This window comes from Danio rerio, chromosome 8 (genome assembly GCF_049306965.1).
Source record: "Danio rerio strain Tuebingen ecotype United States chromosome 8, GRCz12tu, whole genome shotgun sequence".
NCBI lineage: Eukaryota > Metazoa > Chordata > Actinopteri > Cypriniformes > Danionidae > Danio > Danio rerio.
The window spans coordinates 30,181,400-30,206,235 of record NC_133183.1 but is presented as its reverse complement, the minus strand read 5'-3'; the positions used below and the strand labels follow the sequence as shown (position 1 = coordinate 30,206,235).

The 24,836-nt window shown below is 34.7% G+C and overlaps 2 protein-coding genes across 13 annotated transcripts; one reads left to right on the top strand and one right to left on the bottom strand.

Moving 5' to 3' along the window:
• Positions 1–176: 176 nt before the first annotated feature.
• Positions 177–8,288, bottom strand: inka2 (inka box actin regulator 2). 7 transcript variants are annotated; one of them, XM_073910452.1, is made up of 3 exons: positions 7,936–8,288; positions 4,836–5,029; positions 177–2,273 (listed from the first exon to the last, which is right to left on the bottom strand). In XM_073910452.1, exon 3 carries the CDS (start codon positions 2,232–2,234, stop codon positions 1,359–1,361), a length of 876 nt encoding a protein of 291 aa, XP_073766553.1. In that variant the 5' UTR covers positions 2,235–2,273; positions 4,836–5,029; positions 7,936–8,288; the 3' UTR covers positions 177–1,358. The 7 variants fall into 7 exon arrangements, with proteins under 7 accessions (XP_073766553.1, XP_073766556.1, XP_073766557.1 ...); XM_073910455.1 differs by having other exon boundaries at positions 4,836–5,020; XM_073910456.1 differs by lacking the exon at positions 7,936–8,288 and adding an exon at positions 7,472–7,615 and having other exon boundaries at positions 4,836–5,242.
• ddx20 (DEAD (Asp-Glu-Ala-Asp) box polypeptide 20) lies at positions 7,713–24,362 on the top strand. Of its 6 annotated transcripts, none has more exons than XM_021478262.3 (12): positions 7,713–7,903; positions 10,657–10,966; positions 11,194–11,288; positions 11,735–11,903; positions 15,151–15,274; positions 15,368–15,510; positions 15,612–15,750; positions 16,403–16,461; positions 18,080–18,162; positions 18,260–18,365; positions 18,734–18,835; positions 23,211–24,362. In XM_021478262.3, exons 2-12 carry the CDS (start codon positions 10,690–10,692, stop codon positions 24,281–24,283), a joined length of 2,370 nt encoding a protein of 789 aa, XP_021333937.1. In that variant the 5' UTR covers positions 7,713–7,903; positions 10,657–10,689; the 3' UTR covers positions 24,284–24,362. The 6 variants fall into 6 exon arrangements, with proteins under 6 accessions (XP_021333937.1, XP_068079068.1, XP_073765632.1 ...); XM_068222967.2 differs by having other exon boundaries at positions 7,713–8,127; NM_001123323.1 differs by having other exon boundaries at positions 7,764–8,127; positions 15,612–15,747.
• Positions 24,363–24,836: the final 474 nt, after the last annotated feature.

Sequence of the window (24,836 nt, the reverse complement as noted above, 5' to 3'; positions counted from 1 at the left end):
CATTTTTAGATCATCCTTCCTCACCGCTTCTGTCCTGCAGATTCAGCACTAAAGAAACACAACTCTACCTCACTAATACTTTTACGCAATATGCCTTACAACTTGGGAATGAACCAAAATAGCTGCATATTAAATTGTGTTAAATAAAATTAAGCGAAACAATTAAGAAATTGATAAAGATTCGATATTTTCTTTATTTAAAAAACAGTGTCTTGCGTAACACTTTAAATAGGTATAGCAATTATTACATGACCCACACATACAACCAAAATATGAAGATGCTCATTAATCAGGCAGGTATTTGCATTTGTTCATTTTTGCATAGCAATCAAGAGTCATTGCATAGGTTTCTCCTAAACATAAAGCAAGTGTATGCATGCAAAGATTTTACCAAACAAGACATTTGTGCAAAAAAAAAAAAGAAACAGCACCAATCAGCATTTTTTTCTCATTGAGTGATCAACAGTAATCTCCTAAACTGATGGAAACCAGCATCAGCAGAAACTGTTCAGGTTCTCAAGAGACCTCACCGAAACAGTAGGTTTGGTTGTTAAACTCAAACTGAAAACACATTTCAGTTTTCTTTGTCATGCTTGTTTTAATCCAAAGAATTCTCTCTCTAACACAAATAAATAGATGCTTTTCCTGGTGTCTTTGGAATCAGTAGCTTCTGGAGTGTTGGACTTAAAATCTTTTATCTTTCAAGTTAAATAGTCAAAAAAGATATTCTCAGCAATGGCCAAGCGAAGTCGTAAGAAATGTTCAATTTTGTATGACATGTAGGTTGATGAGTTTTGGAAATAAGAGTTGTGTCAGTTTTGAAAAAAAAAAAGTATAATATAAATAATTTAATATCGTAGTTAATCTAAAAATCTAGATGTAGAGCAATAGGGCAAATGAGAATATTCTGTTTCTACAATTGATAGTTTTGTGTTTTGGTAAAACTGTTAATAAAGTCTTCTAAATTTAAAATAAAAATGTTATTTAAAGCATAAAATGACAATTGGTCAAAATAACTAAAAATAAAGTATCAAGGCTTTAATTTAGAAATGCTGTATTTGGTGGAAAAACCCAGAAATTCAATCCCAACAAATAGTTGCGTTTGTTATTTTGACCAATGATCATATGAGGTGAAAAAAAGTTTTTTTATTTGAAATTTGGAAGAAATATTATGAGTGAGTAGTTTTTATTCAATATGCTGTATTTCGCGATGTTGTTTCCAACCTGAATCCATTATTAATACCTGACTCAAATGTTTAACCTTTATGTAAATGTTTTGACAATTTGCATTTACAAACATTTTAATCCGAATGTCCACTAATTGCATGCCAATAACACTTAATCGCTTCCATTTAGAATTACACCCAAACAGCTGAGTTGTAATCAAACACAGGTGGATGCTTCTCCACAATCTCCACCCATCTGTCCATCAAACCCTCTGAACCCTGACAAGCCACACCCTCCTGCTGAATGGGCGTGGTTTTCTTCTTCATTCCTCTTGTTCTCCCCCAGAATGGCTTGCTGGCATCTGTTTTGGCCTTTCTGCATGTGACCTTTGGTTGTTTACATACATCCATCTCTTGGCTTTCTTGGTAGTGCTGTGGTCGAACGCGACGCAAAACCCGTTTGAAAATGCTAGCAGTTAGCGAGAGTTTCTTGGAGAGATGCTGGGAATGAGTGCTAGACGAGGACTCTGAATTTGAGTTTTTGAAGTTCGAGTTGTTCTCCTCCTCAATTGAATCCTGGCCTCCAACTTCTGGCAAATCCAACCAGTTTCCAACCAAATCTGCGAACACGTTGTCACCCAACACTAATGGCTGTCTGTTTCTGCTGTGGTTCATCAGTGAAGCAGTCCAATCGCTGGGGTCGTCAATGGCGTATGAGGAGGAATTGCTGTCGGTTGAGTCTTCCTGAGAGGAAAAAGATGAAGAAGTGCTTAAGCTACCTCTGTGAATCTTTCTGTGTCCATGTGTTCTAGGAATATGGCGAATTTCTGCTGGAGAACTTGTGAGGAACAAAGAAGGTTCCATGGTGAGGCGAGTGTTGAAGCATTGTTGTGCGAGAGCTTCTTCTGGATTGTGCGCTGCTCTTCTTGAGCTGTGGTTTCTCTGCTCAAGCATGGAGCTGGTGTTTGGATTGGCCTGGCTGGTTTGGTTGGAGATCTCCAGTTCATCCAGTGCCGTCTGGACCTGCAAGAGTTTGAGCTCCTGGAGAGCACCGATCACTGAATTCATCTGATCGTGGAGACCTTCATCTGACTGCCACAAGGAATTCTATAAGGGTATAGGCAGGACAGCAGGAGAGCAATTACTATATGACATGATGAAGCAATTATAAATGAATTCTGTTGTGAGTGATGAATAATGCTTATCTCACGCTGAACAGTAATTATCAAAAATCAATAGCACGCCAAACAGTCTGCAATTTCCACCCCCTGTGCCATCTGAGATGCCTGCCTCAGCATCTACTGAAGAGGATGCACCAGTAAATTGTGCTTACTGTGAGAGCAAAGGAATTATTTCTGTAAAGCTGCTTTGAAACTATTTTGATGAAACTATTTCTATGTGTGGGCACCAACTAAAAAAAAATTTGAATTGAGAATGATTTTCATGGTTTTATTCATTTATTTGTTTGTTTGTTTGTTTTCATGGCAACTTTGCTATACATGTTCCATGTAGGCTACACACTGACAGTAAACGTTTCTGAATTACTTGCAACTAACACTAAATCTAACTCTTATAACACCCTGTAAAAATTATATAACAAAAATCATAACTTTTTTTAAGTTATATTAAAAAGTTTATCAGGTTTTCACTATTTATATTTTCAGTAAAATTTACTATTTTAAGTTATACAAAGTTTAACCATAATGTTTCAATTTGTCTGATTTAAGTTGAGATCAAAATTTTATTTAATTGATAAACTAAAATATTTAAAGCAGCAAGAATTTTATGTTACAGTGTAACAACAACCCATAAAGTACATGTTCTTCATTAATATTGCTCAGTACTTAATTAAACTACCGGTTAAAAGTTTGGAGTCAGTTAAAAAAAAAAAACAATATTCTGTTCATCGAGGCGGCATTTATTAAATGTAATAAAGAATTGATCAATTGTTAAACACTTATTTATTAAATATTTGTTTATTACTTATTGTATGTAGTTTAGAATGAAATTATTGCTCCGGTTATTGTTGCTTTTATTACTATTACCGTTAATAATAATAATATTGTTAATAACATTAATAATTAATATTAGCGTGATTTCTGAAGGATCATGTGACTCCAAAGAGTAATGAAGCTTAAAATTCATCTTTAAAATCACTGGAATAAATGATTAAATTAAATTATAAACTATTTTTGAACAGTTATTTTTTAGTGTAATAACATTTACAATTTTACAATTTGTTCTGTATTTTGATTAAATAAATGCAGCCTTAGTGAGCAGGAGAAGCTTATTTAAAAACATTTAAAAATCCAACTGACCCCAAACTTTTGACCGGTAGTGTACACTGTAACAAGGACCCTAAAATAAAGTGTGAACTTTAAAGAAATGTACACTCGTATAGCACTAAAAGGATCAAAATTCACAGTACATTTACACTGTTATAAAAAAATCTATAATAAAATGTAGTTTTTTTCTTTTTCTTTTTTTATTCATTCATTCATTTTCTTTTGGCTTAGTCCCTTTATTATCTAGGGTCGCCACAGGGGAATGAACCGCCAACTTTCCAGCATAAATTTTACGCAGCGGATGCCCTTTCAGCTGCAACCCATCACTAGGAATGCATTCCAATATACTGCAAGTAATTATATTTTACAATATTATTACTTTCTATTTTTAAATTGTGCATATTTAATCAAATAAATTCAGGCTCAGTGAGCAAAAGAGATTTTTTTAAAACAACATAATCTTGTACAGTGCATGAGTGCTCCATTCAGACCAATGTATACACATGACTGGATAAAATATAACCATTTATTTTCTAAAATAGTAGATTCACTGAATCTTGACTCTGCATTTTTGTTGTTTCAATTAATTTATGGATTTTCTGTATATGTCTATACAGTGCTCAGCATTTATATAAATACACCCCCACAAATCTCATTTAAATCAATATTTTCTAGAAAGCTTTACAATATAATATTTTTGCGCATATACATTAGTTTAGTCAGTACTGAAGCCAAATCTGGAGCTTATCTAACAAAATAACATACAATAATGGTTCAAATATAAGAAGCCCAAATGTATATGTTAAAATAATATAAATGTATATGTTAATATTTAATGTTAATGTTAAAATAATAAATACTTTTTTCAAAAATAGCCAAAATCAAGAGAAACAAAACCACGTTTACAACTTTTTGAAATGTTGCAGGTTGTAATTTTTTTGTAATATTTAGCTTGTTCTGTGACTAGTATTATTATTTTTATAAATATATCTGTTTCATAAATCTTTTTGTTCAAATGCACCAAAATACACTGCCTATATTCACTGGGAAATGAATACAAATATTCGTTTTTAAAATGGGGTGTACTCAGTTATGAGCACCGTAGTTGTCTCATTACCAAATACACTTCATAGCATATTTTTGTTAAATACAAAAATCAACCATCAACCATTTATGCCTTTAAACATAATTTATTTCAAAATAAAAAGGTGCCACAAAATCCCACAACATACATTTACACTATTTCCCAGTTTGTTCAGTTGGATTTATTTGTATGACTAATTTAACACATGTAAACAAATTCCATTCACACCACACTACAAACAAATGCCTTAAAAAGCACCTTGTTTTTTTCTAGCAGCGAATAAAACCCCAGTCGTTTTACCTTCTTTCTTTCTCACTGCAGTCTTGCTTCTCTCGCCTCACTCCTCACCCTGTTTTCTGTTCCTTCTCTGCCTTACTAGTGTGATCGATCACCAGCCAGTCTGAGCACAGCAGCACTGGGGCTTTTCTACAGTAATACTGCGTCTCAAAGCATGATGGGAGATGTAGGAGCCAGAGGGCATGAGGCTGAAATGACTTGAATGTGAATCACAGATGAACAGTTGAGGCTTGTATTTTACTGTGTTCTGAGTCTTATCATTGTGTGATTTCACTTGTCTCCTGTGTGTCAGTTTCCTTACGGATTTGCCCAGACGGACAGCAACATTAATCTGACATCGGTTACCACATCAGCTAATGATGGATGTGTTGTGAGTAACATCCTTTTCGGCCGGTTTCCTCATCTAGCACCTACCAGTTTTACACAATAGTTAACATTCAAATACTACTGGACTATTTATGAATCTTTTACTAATATAACTTTTAATTTAATCTATTAAATATAATATAATATAATCACACTTTATTTTAGGATACAATTCTCACTATTAACAAACAATGAACTAATTTTTGCCACCAGATTTGCTGATTGTTATTACTTATTAAGATTATAGTTAGGGTAGGATTAGGGATGTGAAATAAAATCATGCTGAATAAACAGCCAATTTTTAAATAATGGGCTGGTAATAAGCCGTATATGTTACTGATACAATAATAAAACTGAAGTAACATGAACTAAAGTTGTATGCTTATTATCTTACATGCTTATGCTTATTGCCTACATGCGTATGCTTATTACCTACACATTTCTCATCCTTAAACATTATTAATTGGCCTGTCACAATAATCACTATATATCGCCCATCCATAAAAATAAAAATAAAACAATTCTAGCATGATTTTAGCTGATTTGGCAACCTCTCTATCTTTATTGGAGGAGTCAGTGTAAGTAGTTAAAAAAAAATTATTAAGTATTTTAATATAGTACAACAATACAACCAACTGAAAATAGATCTGGTAGAAGATATAACAGCCCCTGTTACTTTTTACCTTGCACTTTTTGTTTTTTTTTTTACATTTATTATTATTTATTTATTTAGGATATACGTGTTCACATTCTGATTCCAATGCCTCATTATTAAACTGGTAAAATGGCTATAATTATATGAAATTTGGAAGAGTGTACTTGCATTGTGATTATACTATATTGTCATTCTGGCATTATGTAATGAATGGTAAAGAAATGGTCTTAAAATGACAATAAAATAATTTATTGCAACGTGTTTTGGTGCAATATATTGTACAACAAAAAAAGAGATTGTGACAGGCCTAATTATTAATTAACGTGACAGGCCGAATTATTAATTAATACATCCAACTTAAGGTATGACACATATAGACAAAAGCATGTATTTTTATGCATCTGTCAATTTAGAGATTTGGGGATTTTCAGTGTTTTTACTACTTACTTTGTTATTACTTACATTATGGTTATTACTATTGTTATTATTTGTCTTTTTTGGCTTTTCACTGTAGGGCTAGGTGATTAATCGTAAAATAATCGGAATCGATGTCCAGAGCCTATAACGATCTAATTTTTCCAGGTAATTTTTTTCAATTACTTTCCCTACCATGTGTGGAGTCATGTGACCCCACTCTGTTATGGCTGATTTATACTTCTGCATTGAATGCACAGGTATGGTGTAGGCTGGCGCAGCCTTCACTTGGTCACATACCCGCACATCTCTCAAAAATTTAACTACATGCTACATCTTTGCATTCCATTGATGATGATTGGAAGCTGTGCCAGACATGCCTTGAGACGGCATATTTTTATTACAATAAAATGACCATTTACATTAAAATATTTGTTTACAGAAGGTTCAAGAAATGCACTGTTTACAATATTATTTACAGGATATAAAATTAGATTTTATTTAAAAGTAAAACTGCTTACTCTCAACTTTTTTTTAGCCATTGTGTGATTTAATTTCTTTTGTTCAACGTTGATGTTCAATAAATTATCATATATAGTCAGTAATGTGTGTTTTCCTTCAATTATTTTAAAATCAAGTAATGCAGCCTTCATTCAGAAATCTCTTGTAATATGTGAGCATATTTACTGTACAAAACTTGTCAGTGAATTATGAAGGCAAAAAATAAAGTGAACAAATAAAACAATCTTTTAGTAATTGTAATTGAGTTAAATGTTCAATTGGGCCAAATCGCCCAGCCCTAATTCACAGTATTGTCTGGATTATGGAGTGTTAAAAAGGAAACCCAAATTTTACTCAGTGAAAGCCTTTTATTCAAAAAATGTAAGAAAGAATTGTGAGGCTTTATTTACCATTCAAATTATTGTGCTGCAAAAGTATGCTAATAAGCACATATTTGATCAAACTGAACAATTTAGAAAATTTGCAATACAAAAATAATACAATTCATTATGTAATTACGTTAACCAGCGGGGCAGAGTGTGGTGATAATGAAGTGTTTTTACCCTATAACGTTAAAAAATACCCCTAAAGCATTTATTAATCCTAGTTAACATTAAAATATCTAAATATTATTAAATAAAAGTAAATATACAAACAGACATCAACGCAGATTAATAAATACCTTTTGTATAAGTTAGCTTACTTAATACTACCTACCATGTGTTCCCAAAATAAATCAACATTACATTAAAATGATCGGTTGTTGTGAAATATTAGTCAAGCACGTTTTTCTGGTGGTTTTTATCTCATATAGTTTTTGCTGTGTGATGGTCGCACGCAGACACTCAGAACTCAAATTTTAAAACATTACAGAAGACATAGTGCCAGCCAATCAGCGGCTTCCTTTCAAACAGCCGCTTCCAATCAGGTTGCACCTTTCTCACGCTGCACGCACCGGCACGCAGCCAACAGCTGGATGAACGTCAACAACTCACCGCAAACAAAACAGATAAGTGAAGAAGAACCGAGCCGGTGAAACGCGCACTAATTTGTTCATAACGCGAAGATACAATAATTACATACACGTACATATCAAAGAATACTGTTAACACAGAACCACACCTGTGCTGTGAAAGTAAGTGCCGATTAAGATCAAGAAAATCTCACCAGTTCATTTCTTAGACGATGAAGGTTGCTCTTCATGTCATCGATATCCGTTTTCCCTTCCTCCATGTTTGCCGACATAACGTTACAGAATGAAATTATTTTAATGCTACAAGCAGGTTGATTGATTTAAATCTCCATCCAATTTGATGTCGCTGCCGCTAAGATCTTTGGTTTCCTTCGCTTTAGTTTCAGGTCAGTGATGAAGTATAACCAGCGTTATGTTAATATAATATTCCTTCTCTAGCCTCTGACACTCTTCACATTACATATTCAGGAGACATCCGTGCCCCCGAGCAGAAGGAGGCACTGATGTGGTGTAAAAGAGCTGATGATTTGAGGGAAAGTCCCTGAATGGGATTAACTAACGGTTGTCCGTCAACAAAACAACTCTTGCTTTCGCTCCAGTGGTCAGTTCAGGAAGAATAGAGGGTTCGTGCATAACAATAGAGGGACAATCGTACAACTTTAACTGTGCTTTGATTGGATTTTAGACGGGGGGAAGAGCCTTAGTCCGTGTTAGGAAACTGTGATTTTGTTAAATATACATGTATATATATATATATATATATATATATATATATATATATATATATATATATATATATATATATATATATATATACCATACATTTACATATGTTTAAGATTAATTCATTAATTAATTATTTTAGAGATGGATTCTTTTTATAAAATGTGTATTATTGACAAAAGATCCTATAGACAATTTCAATGAGGTCATGTTATTGGCCCTGTGGATCATGAGCATTTCCTGCTTGTTATCGAACTAATTCAGAACTGTAACAAGAAGCAATTCAATCATAGCTTAATGTTAAAACAGCTATCATAACTTTATCAATATGTAACTTGTTTAGAATTCTTGGAAGCTGCATAAATAAAAAATGGTTGGACCATTGGACCAAATAAAAATGGTTGGGACCATTGTTTTTGATTACATCCCTTAATATGGTATTGAAACAGCTTATTCAAGGAATTACTCAGTTTAAATGAATTTTTTTTGGTATTCTGTTACAACATTGTTATTGCCATATGCATTCTTTACAAAAGATAGCCTTTGTAAACCTATTAGGTTTCCTGTATATAGGTTTCCTGTTAAGTTGTTTTCATATTTTTCAATATTATAATGTATTAATTTAGAAGAAGACACCCACTAAAATGTGTTATTTACCAAAAAAATGTTTGTCAGGTCAATTTAAAACAAAAATCATGTTGCATGAAACATATTAAAAGACTATTTCAGAATCACACAGTGCAGCCCCAAATAGTTTTGTTAGATGTCATATTAAATCTTTGTTTCAGTTACATCTGTGTTTTACCAATTCAGTAATTAATAAAGTAATTATATTACAATTTAGCACGGTCGCTTATTCATTTATATATTTAATTAAGAATACTACAGGTCACAATAATTACCGTTTTACAAATTCTATAAAGTTTTACAGTGCCCAGCATAATTGATTATTCCCCATCTTGAAACTGAATATTTTTCTCCATTTCTCAGTGAATATAAGTAATATATTTTGGTGCATTTGAACAAAACAGGTGTATTAAACAGAAATATTTAATAAAACTGTATTTTAGTCACCAAACATCTTTTGATATAGAAAGATAATACAATTACAGTTTTTCTCAGTGGCTTTGGCGCATTTCTCAAAACACTTTTTACATTTGCACAACAGTTAATGCGTTTCTCAAAACAATTAGTACAAACTGAAAAACCTGGTTGATAACCTGCAAAAGCGCGTCACATGCTCAAATAGATGTGTTTCAAATCATCAAATGGATAGCTCATTCCTCAAAAGCAAGTATTGATGTCAATGAAAGTGTCAGTGTCATCAAGATGAAGTCCTGACACCATTGTTTATGAACAAGATAGTCAAATGGCTTTGTCATGATTTCATTATGACAGTTTACTCTGTAACTGTTTTCCAAAGTCAGATTTTGGTGACACTGAAAATCCTCAAGAAAGCACTGCATTTGCACAGCCATTTGAAGACTACAGTAATCCATGCATTTAGTGAGGTATCTGAGTACAACACACTGAATATGCATGATTCACTTTTTTACTGCATGTGCTAATATCTAATTCTAACTCTATTTATTCAACGCATTGTGCAAAAGAATAAATACACTCTTATTCACAACAAACAAACTTTCTTTGGGTAGAGCTCTGAGCCTCTGCAAAACTGTAAACAATATTGCAGTACATATTGGTACTGAAGCTACAACATACATACTGTAAGTCTGTAAATCATTATTGAAATTGATCAATTTAGAAGACATTTTCAGGAAAAAAAAAAAGATTTAAAGATTTGAATAAAGTTTGCTTGACAGATTTTGACTAGTTCAATGTTCTTGTATGTAATGACACAAGTAATGAAATGAGTCTGTTATGGAATGACTATTCAGCATTCACAAGTTCAGTTTATTTTGACTGACATGACATAAGCAAATGATAATGATATAAACAGCAGAGAGTTGTATGAAAGCAATTGTAGCATGTCCAAAAGCTCTTGCAATTTGTTGGAAGGAATTAGAAACTGCTAATATCATGTGCACAAATCTCTAATTGTTTTTGAGAAACTCATTAACTGTTGTTCAATAGTGTAAATAGTGTTGTGAGAAATGCACCAAAGCCACTGAGAAAAACTGTGATTTCATCGCTGGTTTATGCCAATCATGAGTGTTTGTCGCCCTCTGCAGGACGTGGCTCGATATTCCAGGCAGCGGTTCTGTATGTGTGCGCAGGAGGGCGCAGTGATTCACAGCTCATGTCATTTATTCACCGTAGAAGAAACAGAACGTTGTCGCGATAGAAACATGGCGGCATCTGTGAAAGCAGCGCATGAGCTGCAATCGAGAACCCGGACGGATGATGTTTTGATTAGCGGCGGTGTCGAGTTCAGCTCTTTACTCCTCTCAAAACCCGTGCTTGAGGGTTTATCTGCTTCCGGTTTTCAGAGACCCTCTCCCATCCAGCTAAAGGCAATCCCGCTGGGAAGATGTGGACTCGGTATGAGATCCGAGAAAGCTCCAATCACTTGCAAAACAAGCCTACAACGACTTTGTTATTATTAGTCAGAAAGCTTAATCTGCTGTTCTTTGTCACATTAGTGTATTGACATTCAGAAAAGTAGTAATGCATTAATGACAGCGACAAACCTGTTATTTTGGCCACACTTTGATATATAATAATAATAATCATAATAATGCTGATAAATAATGTTTTCCTCTGTTTAGATCTAATTGTTCAAGCCAAATCTGGCACAGGAAAGACCTGTGTGTTCACCACCATCGCCTTGGACTCTCTTATATTGGAAAACGCAACTACACAGGTAGTTATTGTTACTTTACTATTGTATTACTAAGTAGTGTTCAGTCCTGTATTTCTTACCTTTATAAAGGTTTTACTTTTACATTGTAGCTCTAAATTCTTTGTCTTTGTTGGTAGTGGCCAATGATTCTATGTCTGTCTATCTATCTATCTTGTCTGCAATCATTTTCCACCAACAGTCTGTGTACACCTTTTTGACTGTCTATTTTTAATTATATATGTTTTTTCTTAGCGTATTTATCGTTTTTTACTTATTACTGTCAAGATTGCTAATGGTATATTGTTTTGTTTTTTTCTGGAGTATGTTGTATTTTTCACAGTATGGAGCCAGCACCTATCATATTACCTTTAATATTTACCTTTAAATTACAGCCCTATCTTATTTAATCACCTAAGATGTTAGTATATGTCTGTTTTATTATAATGCACCGTATCTGGTCCCATCAGGTGCTGGTTTTGGCCCCCACTCGGGAGATTGCAGTGCAGATTCACGCTGTTGTCATGGCGATAGGCAGTGCTATGGAGGGTTTGGAGTGCCATGTGTTCATTGGTGGTCGACCTATCAGTCAAGATAAACAGCACCTGAAGAAGTGCCACATTGCTATTGGGTCACCAGGTATGACCTAGTTGTTACAATATGATCTAGTCGAATATGTTGGTCAGAATACAATTATATCTTTAGAATTCTCACTTTTTAAACGTCGTTGATCATATTAAGGCCCCGTTTACACTAATGCGTTTTAGTTTGAAAACGCATAAGTTTTGCTACGGTTACGCCAACCGTCCACACTACGCCGGAGTTCTCGAGCGCCGAAAACGGATCGTTTCGAAAACGCTGGAGAGGCCGTTTTCATTCTAAAACGCTGCTGCTCCGTCTCAGTGTGGATGATGGAAAACGGAGAAATCTGAAAACGGAGGCGGGGCTGCAGACGTTCGCCTCTCTGATTGGGGCTTTTTCTGAATATTAAGTAGCCTAACACGCACAGTTCAGTCCTGCATCTTCTCCGTGTAAGTTCAGACTTTGCAAGTTTGATCAAGGCTGCATCTCTTCTTCTCAGTTTGATATAGAAAAGCAGACTATACCGAGGACACGGGTAAATCTTCAAAGGGAACAGTGTACTTTATAACTTCATTCACATCACCCTGGCTTCGTTGTTTCACTTTCTCAACAATAAAATGTAAACATGATATAAGGAACTGCCTATTTTCATTTTAATATTAGCAACTTAGACAGCAGAAATGTTGAGGCGTCGTGCTGCATAAGATGAGCGTCATCTTCACTGTGTGCATATTTATAACAAAACGGAGTTGATAACAACTGTCTCCTTTCAATTTCAGTGAAAATACGAAACACACCCTTTCTTTTGCTGAGTATCAGTTTTAAGAATCGATAATGGCCATTTAAAAAGTATAACATACAATAAGTTTATACATTATAGGAAATAAAGGCAAGAGATCAGTCAATATACAGAATAGGCTACGTGGTTACATTAATCATTAACTTATCTTTGCGCTCAGCCAAAACACATTACCTGAGAACAAGTAATAGATTCCAATGCCCAAAGTCAGGGAATATGTCGTTAGATAAAGACAACAAGATAAATGAAATATCCCGTTTAATAAATATAGTGAGATTAGATCCAGCGGGAGATGCTTGATGAGAAGTCCGACTAGCACAGCTCTCAACTGGGTAGATGGGCGCAGCGCTTGCCCGAGAGCGTCTGTGTGGTCACGTGATGTGCGTTTTCAGCGTTTTGGTGTGGACGGAGAGCAGTTCAGAAACGCTGGGTAAAACGCGAGTGTGGACGCGGATCGTTTTCATTCTAAAACGCCGTTTTAAAACTAAAACGTACTAGTGTAAACGGGGCCTAAGACTTGGCGAGATTCCATCTAATGCCGAGTTCAGACTGCATGACTTTCAAAGTAATCGTGTCACAGATGTTTTCACACTACATGACTATCTGGGCTAGTGTGTTGCTGCTTTGTTTACACTGCAAGATGAATCGGCGACAGAGGGTTTCACACTGACTTTACAATAGGAACAATCACTGACAACTTTGTCCAAACTATGTCTAACAACCAAAAACACGCAGTGTATCTTTTGTTATTAACTACATATCAAGAAAGAAGCCTTTAATGGGGTAGAAAATGTACATATTTGCTCAACTGGGTTTGAAGGGAAGTAGCAAGTTCTCCTTGACTTTTATTCTTTTTCGACTCGGTTGTGAGATTGCTCAGATGACATTTCAAACAGACAGGGTGCCGCTGCCAAATTTACACTAGTTTTTCCTCCATTTCTCCAAATAAACTGAAAATAAGCTTTTTTTCCCGCTGGCCTGCAGGTACCTATGATAATCAAGACTTTTAGAAAAAGCAAAAAAAAAAAAAAAAATGTTTGAGACTGATAACGAGAGACAAAAGAGAGAGTCTTTCTTTTATTAGTTGAGAAAATAGGATTGTAAAAAATAAAGTTGTATCGTCCCATCCATTGCGCTCTAAGTTTACCCAACTATGGCGATGTCTGCTGCTGAGAAACCAGGAAAATGTGAAAAGGGCCCATTATTTGTCTAATAGTGAGCAGGTAATGTTAGTTTTTTTTTTTAAATTGAGGTTTTTATTAATTTATTAATCAATAAACAAAGTATTGAACGTTCAAATTTCCTTTAAAGTAAGTCATATCACTCCGCAACCATCTTTGAAACGCCTCTTGTCTGAATGGGGAAACATCAAATTCTCCAAAACTGTTTGCCAAGCTTAGGATTTCATAAATTATTTGGAACCACCAATGAAATTAAACAACAGTTGTCTCATAAGTTTCATTTCTAAACATTTAAATCAAACAAAATCTCCATATTTTGACGGTGCCCAAGGTAATGCGCATGCACACCAGAAAGGAAGATCATGACACCAACCTCATTTATGGCCGTTCTACACAGCATCATCATCTGAACAATGATCGTCTGATTGCACTGCTCTTCTGAAGTAATCCACAACTTGGTCTTGTTGGGAATCTCCTCCAGAAATGACAGCGACTCTTTGTTTACGAGTTTGTAGCGTTTGAGTAGTTGCTGTCATGTGATGTTCGTTTGACAGGACTAACTTTACCTTGCTTTAGTTTCATTTAAATGTAAAACCATTTAAATAAATGTAAATGGTTTATTTAAATGTAGAGATTTCAAGCTTTATTTGGATATAATTCTTATTTCTGTGAAGCAAGTATTCGCTGAGATTTCAGTGTGCTTGTTGACCACCAATCTGTCATAAAAGCACACGTCTGATCCAAGTTTTTCTCCAGGAGAACTGTCAGTCTATAGCGATGATTGGCTCCTGTACTAGTGACACGTCTTGTGTATTCTATAGTCTTCAAAACCATGCTCTCGCTAATGTTCTACAGTTTTGTGTGTGGTTATTCACAGTTAGTTAAACCTTTACACATTTTCAAATTAGATTTGTCACATACAGAGTCATACACAGTATAATATGCAATAAATGCTTACTCAGCCACTCTTGACCTTAAATAATAATAACAAAAATCTAAATTTTGGAGAAAAAGAAATGCAATAGAAAATAAAAGCAAAATATTTAAAGACTTTCGATATAGAGTATGTGGCTTTAGAAAAAAATTTCAAAGTTTAAAAATATAAAAGAGCTGTACACTAAACACTTAGGCTTCAGACTGCTAATAAAAGTCTTATGAAACTGATTGTTATTACATGGTTAGAAAATGTGAAAAGTTTAAAGGTAAATTTGAAGAAATAATATGGATTAGTTTGTAGTAGTAATTTAATATAGCATTCTCCAATTGAGTGTGTGTGCTTAGGATTTTTTTTGCCAGTATTGATGAAGTGGTGTTGTATTCACAGGTCGTATTAAGCAGCTAATTGAGATGGGAGCCCTGATGGTGTCCTCCATTCGCTTGTTTGTTTTGGATGAGGCTGATAAACTCCTGGAGGACGACAGCAGCAGCAGCTTTCAGGAGCAGATCAAGTGAGAGTTCAATTTAATTGAGAGACTCTTCGAGATTTGTATTTCAGCAGATATAAGTGAACTAATCTTTCTTGTTGTTGTTTTTGATGCTAGCTGGATCTACTCCTCTCTACCAGCAAATAAACAAATGTTGGCTCTTTCTGCCACCTACCCAGAGTCTTTAGCACAACAGTTGTCAAGATACATGAGAGAGCCCACGTTTGTGCGACTGAACCCAACTGACCCTGGACTCCTCGGTCAGTCTTTCTGATTGATTAATATGTGAATGCTTTTTTTTAATTCTGTCATTTTTTTGAATGTTAACGCCGTTTTGCTTTTGCTAAATTGTTTCCCTCAGGACTGAAGCAGTATTATAAGATTGTGCCATCTCATTCATTGCCTCATAAAGTTTTTGAGGAGAAGGTGCAGAGTCTTCTTGAACTCTTCAGTAAAATCCCATTTAACCAAGCGCTGGTGTTCTCGAATCTTCATACCAGGCAAGAGCTGCTTTCTCAAAACCTTTGAAAAATTACTTCTTTTTTCTAGCAGTGTTCATATGTTTCCCATAAGGATATAAAAAAGTCTGTTATAAGCCAGAAATGAGGTGACATTCATAAAATCCCAAAACTTGATTCATATTTTGGATAAAAATTTATAAAAACAATCAATAAACCAAAATTTCAGTAATAAATATTTAACTCTTTTAATGAGGGAAAGAACTAGACTCATGAAGCACTGAGAATGACACAAGTGGATTATAATTGACATTTCAAAGACATAACGTTTATCAGAAGTTTACACACATTACTTTTTTGAGAGTGTACAGGGACCCAATGATTGATTTCATAATTTGTCAGGCTTCATTGGAATAGGCAGAGTATTAACAGTTTTTTTTCGACCTAACAAAAATTTATACAATCAATTCTCAGAGGCCAAAAAAGGTTTATTAGTTATTGTAAAAAAAAAAAAGCAACGGGTACATATGGAGAAAATGAACAAGGGGTTTCTTCTGAAACTTAACTGTTGCCCTTTTTTAATAGAGAAACAAATACTGTTACACCACTGGTATTATTGTTCAGAGATTATACTTAATAAAAGAGTTGGGATCTGTATTAAAAGGAATTAAAGAATTGTGCTGTTGTTCTGCAGAGCTCAGCATCTGGCAGATATCCTCTCCTCTAAAGGTTTGCCTGCAGTCTGCATCTCAGGTGAGCATCACATTGAGTCTCTTTTCTGTTCTGAACATTCTTTTATCTGCAAGTGTAATATTTTTTCCCCATTGTGCTGGGAACGTTTTTGTTGCCCCCTTATCTTAAATTGGTTCGTTTTGAGGACATTTTTTTGTCACCCTGCATTAAAATCTTGAAATATATACCAACTAATAATGGATTTATGGTGTTTGTTTTATAGTTTAACTTCATAAGAAGTGAAGAATTGAAAAATTAACCTTTGTGTTATTCAATTTAATTCACGTTTATTTATATAGCAATTTTCACAATGTAGATTGTGTTAAAGCAGTTTAACATTGTTCTAGTGAAGTCCAGATTTCAGAGTTGAAATTCAGTTTTGTTTAGTTCAGTGTGGTTTAAATTTCACTGCTGAAAGTTTAAACACTGTAGAGAGAATCCATCGTTACACAAAATAAGTAGTACTAAATAATTAAAGACTACTCCATACAGTTTTAACAGAACATTTTGAGTTCAAAAAGTAAGATGAAGGACATCAGTGTGAATAATGTAGCTGTCAAGTTTTTTATTTATTAGTTGTACACCTTGCACTAGGACCCCTAAAGGGATAGTCTACCCAAAATGTGAAATTCTGTCAACATTTACTCAGCATTTGCTTGTCACAAGTCATTTTCTTTTTTCCTATTGAAAACAAAAAAAGTTATTTTAAAAAATGTTGGAAACTGGTAACCATTTGACTGTTTATATGACAATGGTTACCAGTTTAGAAAAAATAGAACTCTTATGGGTGAATAAATTAGAAAAACACAATAAGTCTACAGACACATTTTATGGGGTGTATGCAGAAGGACTTTTAATTTTGCAGTAACCTGAGTCAAGTGCTTCCGGTAAACTGTATGCCGTTACAAAATTGGCACATTTATGGTATGTCTCCTTTAAATTCAACAATATAAAAGGCTTGAATGATGAACGAGATTGGTCTTAGATTGTACAAGAAGCACTGCGTTAAATAATAATTTCCCCTGCCATGTCTTTAAAATATGAACATTTATTTTAACCCACCATTTTCAAAGGCGTTTCTACGCTCTCCTGCTGATCCTGACAAGAGCGTGCTTGTAAATGGCTTTTCATCTCGTTTTCACTTAAACAACTTAATGAATACTGAAGTCTATTTAACTGATTATATTTTAACTACATTACAACATCGATGCTGTAAAAAGAACTGTATAAAATGGAAACAAGTCACATCAACCGTTCAGAAGTTTATCAACATGGGAAGAAACACTAGTTGTGCTTATAACCTATTGTGTACACAATTTCTATGATATAATGTAGGCCTAAAATTCACATGCATTCAGAATTTAATAAAAATGAGAGTAATTATTTTATAACAGCGTTTCTGTACTCCTCACTGTAATAGTGAGTTTGGAATAGCCTTCTTTATGTAAGATGTATACAAAGATGGCTGAATTTTAAAAAGGACAGTGATTAGGTTGATCGTTTTGATGTTGTGTGTGTGTGTATGTTAAGTCTGTATTCTGCTCACAGTTTTGGAACAATATTATTCAGAATGTGGGCATGTAAATGAAGGTCTAAAATGTTTGATTCAAACCCCTTGATGATCATGTTTCATCTGTAGGTGGTTTAAGTCAGGATCAGAGGTTAGAGGCGATGTGGAAGCTGAAGCAGTATCAGTGTCGAGTTTTAATATCCACTGATTTGGTGAGCTTCTGAACCCATCATTACACCTACACTGGAAAATAACAGCGTTTAATACCCAACCGACATTAACTGTCTTCTAAATCTCTTGGTTTTACAGACGTCACGTGGAATTGATGCTGAGAAGGTGAACTTGGTGATTAATCTGGACGTTCCTCAGGACTGGGAGACCTACATGCACCGTATTGGTCGTGCTGGACGTTTTGGTGTGTCCAATTAGAAAACAATTAAGCATCAATATACGTGAAGCTTCTTCTCAGTGGTTTTAATTAACGCACATCTTGGGCATTTACACGAGAGTGCTTAATCAGAGATCAGCTGCTCTGAGACGGTCTGCCAGGGGTCAGAGTCTGAAAGGGCAAATACTGCAATCAGTGGCGTAATTGGCTGCTAAACACAAACTCATCAAGAGCTGTTTAATGACCGCAGCACTCCACAATCAGAATTCATAATTGAGACCTGGACGTGAGGATGTTGTGGATGTTCTTAATTTTCATCCTCATCAGAGTTTCAGAAATGGAGACGATCAGTGCCGTGTTTCCTCTGACCGTGACCTCTGATTATTGTGTTTCAGGTACTCTGGGGGTTGCCGTGACCTACTGTTGCCATGGGGAGGAGGAGAACAAGATGATGGCCATCGCTCAGAAGTGCTCTCTGGATCTCATGCATTTACCAGGTACCAGGAAACTCGTTCATTTACTAGGAAAGATTTAAAAGCCATCAGTTCAAGTGACACTCAGTGAACAGCATTTGTGACATAGATTTGATCATCACAAAATGTTTACTCACTTGACCTATCAGAAAAGTAATCCAAGCTTATAAAGCAGTTTTTTTACTCTACCGGATAAATGTATGTATAAATTTATAAGTATATGAAACCAAAATTTTTAATTTTAGGTATGTTATGGATTCAGAGTTTTCAAGACAATGGAAATGCTTGTTCTTTAATTAAAATAAGTAGTTGTTGAGCGGGTTAATTAAGTTTAAATGTGTTTTAGGGTTGCACGATATTAGAAAAAACTTTTAACTTTATTTGTCTGCAATGTCTATTAAATGAATGAATAATTTCAGCATGAATTTGGATGAAAATAGGATGATTTTGTAGTGGAGTACATCTGCAAAAAATTCTATGAACCAAATAACAAGCAATTGTTTATACAGTAAAATAAATTTACAAATTAAATGAATGCTTTATGGCTTTTTTAAGAGTCTTAACAGTTTTCATGTACACAAATTGAATAATTAAATGTAAAACAAATTAGACTGTATAATTGTCATTAATACTGTTGAAGTCAGAATTATTACCCTCCCTGTTTATTTTTTCCCCCTAATTTTTTTTAACAAAGAGAATATTTTTCCAACACATTTCTAAACATAATAGTTTTCTTCTATGAAGCTTAAAGTGACATTTAAAGGCTTAACTAGGTAATTAGGTTAACAAGGCAGGTTAGGGTAATTAGGCAAGTTATTGTATAACAATGGTTTGTTCTGTAGACTATCGAAAACAAATATAGCTGAAAAGGGCTAATAATTTTGACTTTAAAATGGCTTTTAAAAACTTAAAAAAGGCTTTTATTCTAGCCGAAATAATTCGACTTAAACTGTTTATACTTAATTATTCTTGAAATTACTTAACTTTAAACTGACTTTAGATGCTTACACAGTTACAGGCCTTAAAAAATATGCAAATGATTAATTTTTTTGCTAACTTTACGGTTAAACTTTGCAATTACACCACAATCATGTGTGTTTTAATGTCCTGCACAACTATAATCTAGACCTGACAATGCAGGTCCTCTGATCTGACAATTGCGGATATGCAGATGGCGAAATCGATGCTGGAACAATATATTGTTCAGCTCTGTGTTTACATTTTTTTTTGTGGTTTGACTTTTAAAAAATTATTTGAAGACATCTTAGTCTCCTGTAAACGTTTTCTAAGGCTCTCCAGTAGGCCCTGGCTCCGTATTTGAGAACAGTTTTGGTGACCCTTTGCAATTAGGTTCTATTTATTTGTTATATTAAACCTGATATAATGGTATGTCTTAGCTTGATTAAGTATGATTTTGCTCGGCTCAATTTGTATTTCCACTAAAGTTTAGTACAGCTTAAAGTGGGTGGGATTATTGCTATAATTGCGCTTCCTTTACTGCCTTGACTTAAACAAACATGTGGCACAAACCAGCCTATAATAAAGATGCAACTGATGTTTCTGTAGGTGAACAAACAATACAGGAGGGGCTGATGCTGACTGTTTAAATTAGCTGGTTTGGATTCTTGTAAATCCAATGACACTGCTAGCAACGACGTTCAGCAGTTGGTATACATCAGTGGTTCCCAACCTGGGGTCCGCGCCCCCCTAAGGGGGGCGCCAGAGTTCACAAGGGGGGCGCGGGAGAGGATAAGTGTAGAGGTAGAAAACGGCATAAAAATGCTCCACTATAATATAGGGCTGTACAATTAATCGAAAATCCGATTTTGATTTCAAACGATTATGAAAAAGCATTAATTGAGATAAAGGATTATTGCATCATATACCGCCATCTTTCCAGTTGTTCACGTGTTGCTCTTAAAAGCGCGAACGAGCGCGTGCCTATGTGTGTGTGCAGTACGCACACTCAGTCAGAACCATGCGGCCGGTCAGCATTCGCTCTCAATCGCACACTGAGACGAGCAGAGGAGCGCAGACATCTAAAGTCATTAACGTGAGCGCTTTAATGGCTTTAAATAAGTGTCAAAACGCGGTGTTTAGTGATTATTTATATTAACCCTAATTTGTGTAATAAACAAACGAGTTGAGAATCAAAAGACACGTGAAAGAGAAACCAAAGAGACAGCGAGAAATATTCCTGCTGCCGCCTGTTTTTAAGATTATTAATCAAACAACTAGAAAATCCCTCACTAGTCTTGACTGAAGGACTGCTGTAGCTAAAGTGTTTTTCTTACAGTGAAGATGCTTAAAGCACAGTTTGTTTAATATTTTTATTCTATTGTATTTATCCTTTGCAGGGTGGAAAATAACTGTATGTATACACTTGAAGTCAGAATTATTTGCCCTCCTGAATATTATCAACCCTTTTCCTCCCAATTTCTGTTTCATGGAAAGAAGTTTTTTTTATTATTATTATTTCTGAACATAATAGTTTTAATATATCATTTCTAATAACTGATTTTTTTATCTTTGCTATGATGACAGTACATAATATTTTACTAGATAGTTTTTAAAATACAAGCATTAAAGTGCAGTTCAAAGGCTCAATTAGGGTAATAAGGCAAGTCATTGTATAACAGTAGTTTCTTCTGCAGACAATCAAAAATATTTATTGCTTAAGGGGGTTAATAATATTATCCTTAAATTAAATATTTAAACCTGCTTTTATTCAAGCTAAAATAAAACAAATAAGCCTAGAAAAAAAAATATTATAGGAAATACTATATAGAATATATAGTAAAATATATAGAAATTCCTTGTTCTGTTAAACATAATTTGGGAAATATTTATATAAAAACATTCTCAGAAGAGCTAATAATTTTGACTTTAACTGATAATCGTTTTGAATAATTGTAATTACAATTATGACTAAAATAATCGTGATTATGATTTTTCCCAAAATTGAGCAGCCCTACTATTATATATGTATTTTTAAGTACCAAATATATATATGTATATATAAACACATACTATATATATATATATATATATATATATATATATATATATATATATATATATATATATATATATATATATATATATATATATATATATATATATATAGTACATATGTGTGTGCGTGCGTGTGTATTTAAATGGTGGGGGGGCTCCAATGTTTGTATATGTTCCTGGGGGGGGCCCCTAAGAAAAAGGTTGGGAACCACTGGTATACATCATATTTTTGTTATGGTATGGCTCACTTGGAACCTTACCCAAGGTGGTAATAAAAAAGCATGTCGTACCTAGCATTGCTAATTTTACATATATTCAAAATGATATTAATTGAACAGCTCACCCAGAAATGAAAATACCTCCATGATTTATTTTCTCTCGAGCCATTCTAGATGTACATGCCATTTGTCTTTCAGATGAACAAAATGAGCGTTCTGTTAATACAGACCTTGTTCTTAACAGTTTTGTTATAGCAGTGAATTCCTTCAGGCACCAAGTTTATGGGTGTTTGTAAAATATCCCTATGACCAACCCTATAAATTATTATCTCTGGCTGCAGCATCTGTTGTTTGTAAGATTTAAGATTTTTGTTTTCTGAGAAAACAAGCCAGAGTTGCAAGATTTCCTTTAAACGTTTAAACTGTGGAAATAAGGAACTGTATTGTATAGAATGTATTGCATGATTCTGGAATTCTATACCTATACCGAGTATACCGATACTGATATAGGGCTATTGAGCATGTTCTTAAATAGTGCTGAATTGCCATTGGGCTCACATGCTCAACCGAAATGACTGTGATTGGCCGTGAAGCTCATCAGTTTACCAACCTCACTGCTGTTTACTGAGTGTAACCACAGATTGAGGGAGTGATTTAAAGCTGCGATTCAAACAGCGGATTGCTTGTATGTCAGCTTATAGACAAACCAGCTGATCAACGTGACTTTGAAAAGCTTTAGTGTTTCTGTATCTGTAGTTACACTGAGTAAACAGCGGTGAGTTCGGTGAACTGATGACCTTCACTGCCAATCACAGTCATTTCTGATGAGCATGAGAACACAATGGCAAATCAGCTGTGTTTAAGAACGCAGGAAATGGACGTTTCAAAAATTTCAGTATCAATTGGTACCGAATTCCAGTATCGTGACAACCCTACTATTTTGTTAACTGTATTGCCATGACAATGCAAAACTAAACTCTATTATCTCAATAAAATGCATTTAATTTATTTTATTTTTGTTTTGTTTTACAAATAATGAGTGATTAAGCAGTGTTTTGTGGCCTGGGGCATTTCCCACAAATGCTGTTAAGTGATTTATCATTTAATCAAAGCTGTCGTATTGTTTTAACTTTTAGTCAACTTTAAGACTTTATATTGTCTTATAGATCCAATACCTCCAGGCATCATGGAAGAAGCGTGTGACCATGATGTGATCATAGAAACTCTTTCAAAACCAAAGATTCCTGACAATTTCAAACCAGAGAAGAAGAAAAAGGCTAAATCAGAACAGATGAAGTCTAAACCCTCTAGAGAGTCTCACATCTCTGTGGTCATCACAGAAAGCGTGACCGGTGACAAATCATGCAGTCGAGCTGAAACCAAGACTAAAAATCATTCTTCCAAACCTGGGAGGCAAAAACAAATGGCGCCTGCTGCAAACCTCCAACATGACTCGACTATTACTCAGAAACAGCAGAATGACACCCTTCCCAAAATTCCTCCTTTGTCATCCTTTAAGTCGCACACAGGGAAGAGAATAACCTTCGACGATGCTTTGGTGGATTATGAGACCTTTATAAGAGAAGGTCCGGGAAGATCTGTTGAAATCATTCACCAGTATGATGGTTTCTACAGGAGTCAAGATAAAGTTAATGGTCTTCATGACGCCCATGATGAAGATGAGGCTTCTGAATCATACGTTCTAGAAGAATCACAGTCCCATCAAGATCTTCCACCAGCGCAGGAGGTTTCAGAGTTGTCCTCAGAGCAGAAGACATCTAGTGAATCCTCTTCTGAGTCTGAGATGGAAGTGGAGAGTGAATCAAGCTCTTCTGTGCCTAGCAAGTCTACACTTGAAGCACTTCCAGATAATAAAGTTTCGCTTGTACGTAATCATTCAGAATTAGCTGAATTAGCTTTACCTTCAACCAGAGTACCACAACAGGCCACCAGAAGCAAGAAAAGGCCATGTCAGCCTCAATCCCAGGACACCGCTCACCATCACAATCTTCCTCATAAACACCGAACAGCCTCCAAATCTAGCCGGAGGCCAACAGGACCAAAGCGGAGAACAAGAGAGACTGATGAGACTGAGGAGGAAGAGGCTGGACAGGATTATTGGAGCTCGTACAGGGCCTGGGCTGAATATTACAATTCATATTATCACCATTCGCCCTATAATTGGATGACTGCGTTTTATATGAATTCTGTGTACATAAAGGAAATGATGAAGCACTAGAAAAGTCAATCTTTGTAATGTTCCTAAATGTATTTTATACATATTCCTGTAGCTCCCCAATAAAGATGAGTTCCTAACATTTGTGCCATCAAATGATCATTTATAATATTTTGTTGTAGCTAGCTTCATGTACATTTTACATAAACCGCACATGGATATATAAAACTTTTCACATATTTTTAGTGCAATCAGAGACACTCTAGTCCAAATCTCATATTTGATGGTGCACTGATTAGCAGTGCTCTCCAAAATCAGCCGAAGACCTCCAGAATTAGCAGAAGGTTAAGGCATGAATGGGTAAATGACCTATCAAGACTTATTTGAGATGTTTAATGATTTATTTATGTTGGCTTGAGAAAGCCAACATACTGTTATACTACTCTGTCCTTGAAAACAAACATATCTCCTCCTAGGCCATTCGTGCCACAAGGCCCAAATGTGGTCAAAATGTGCCATCTACATTTAAGATTGTTGCTATATCTCCTCATGCCTATAAAACGTATTGTTTTTTTTTTTTTATAAAAAATGTTAAATATTAAATTTTTATAATCCG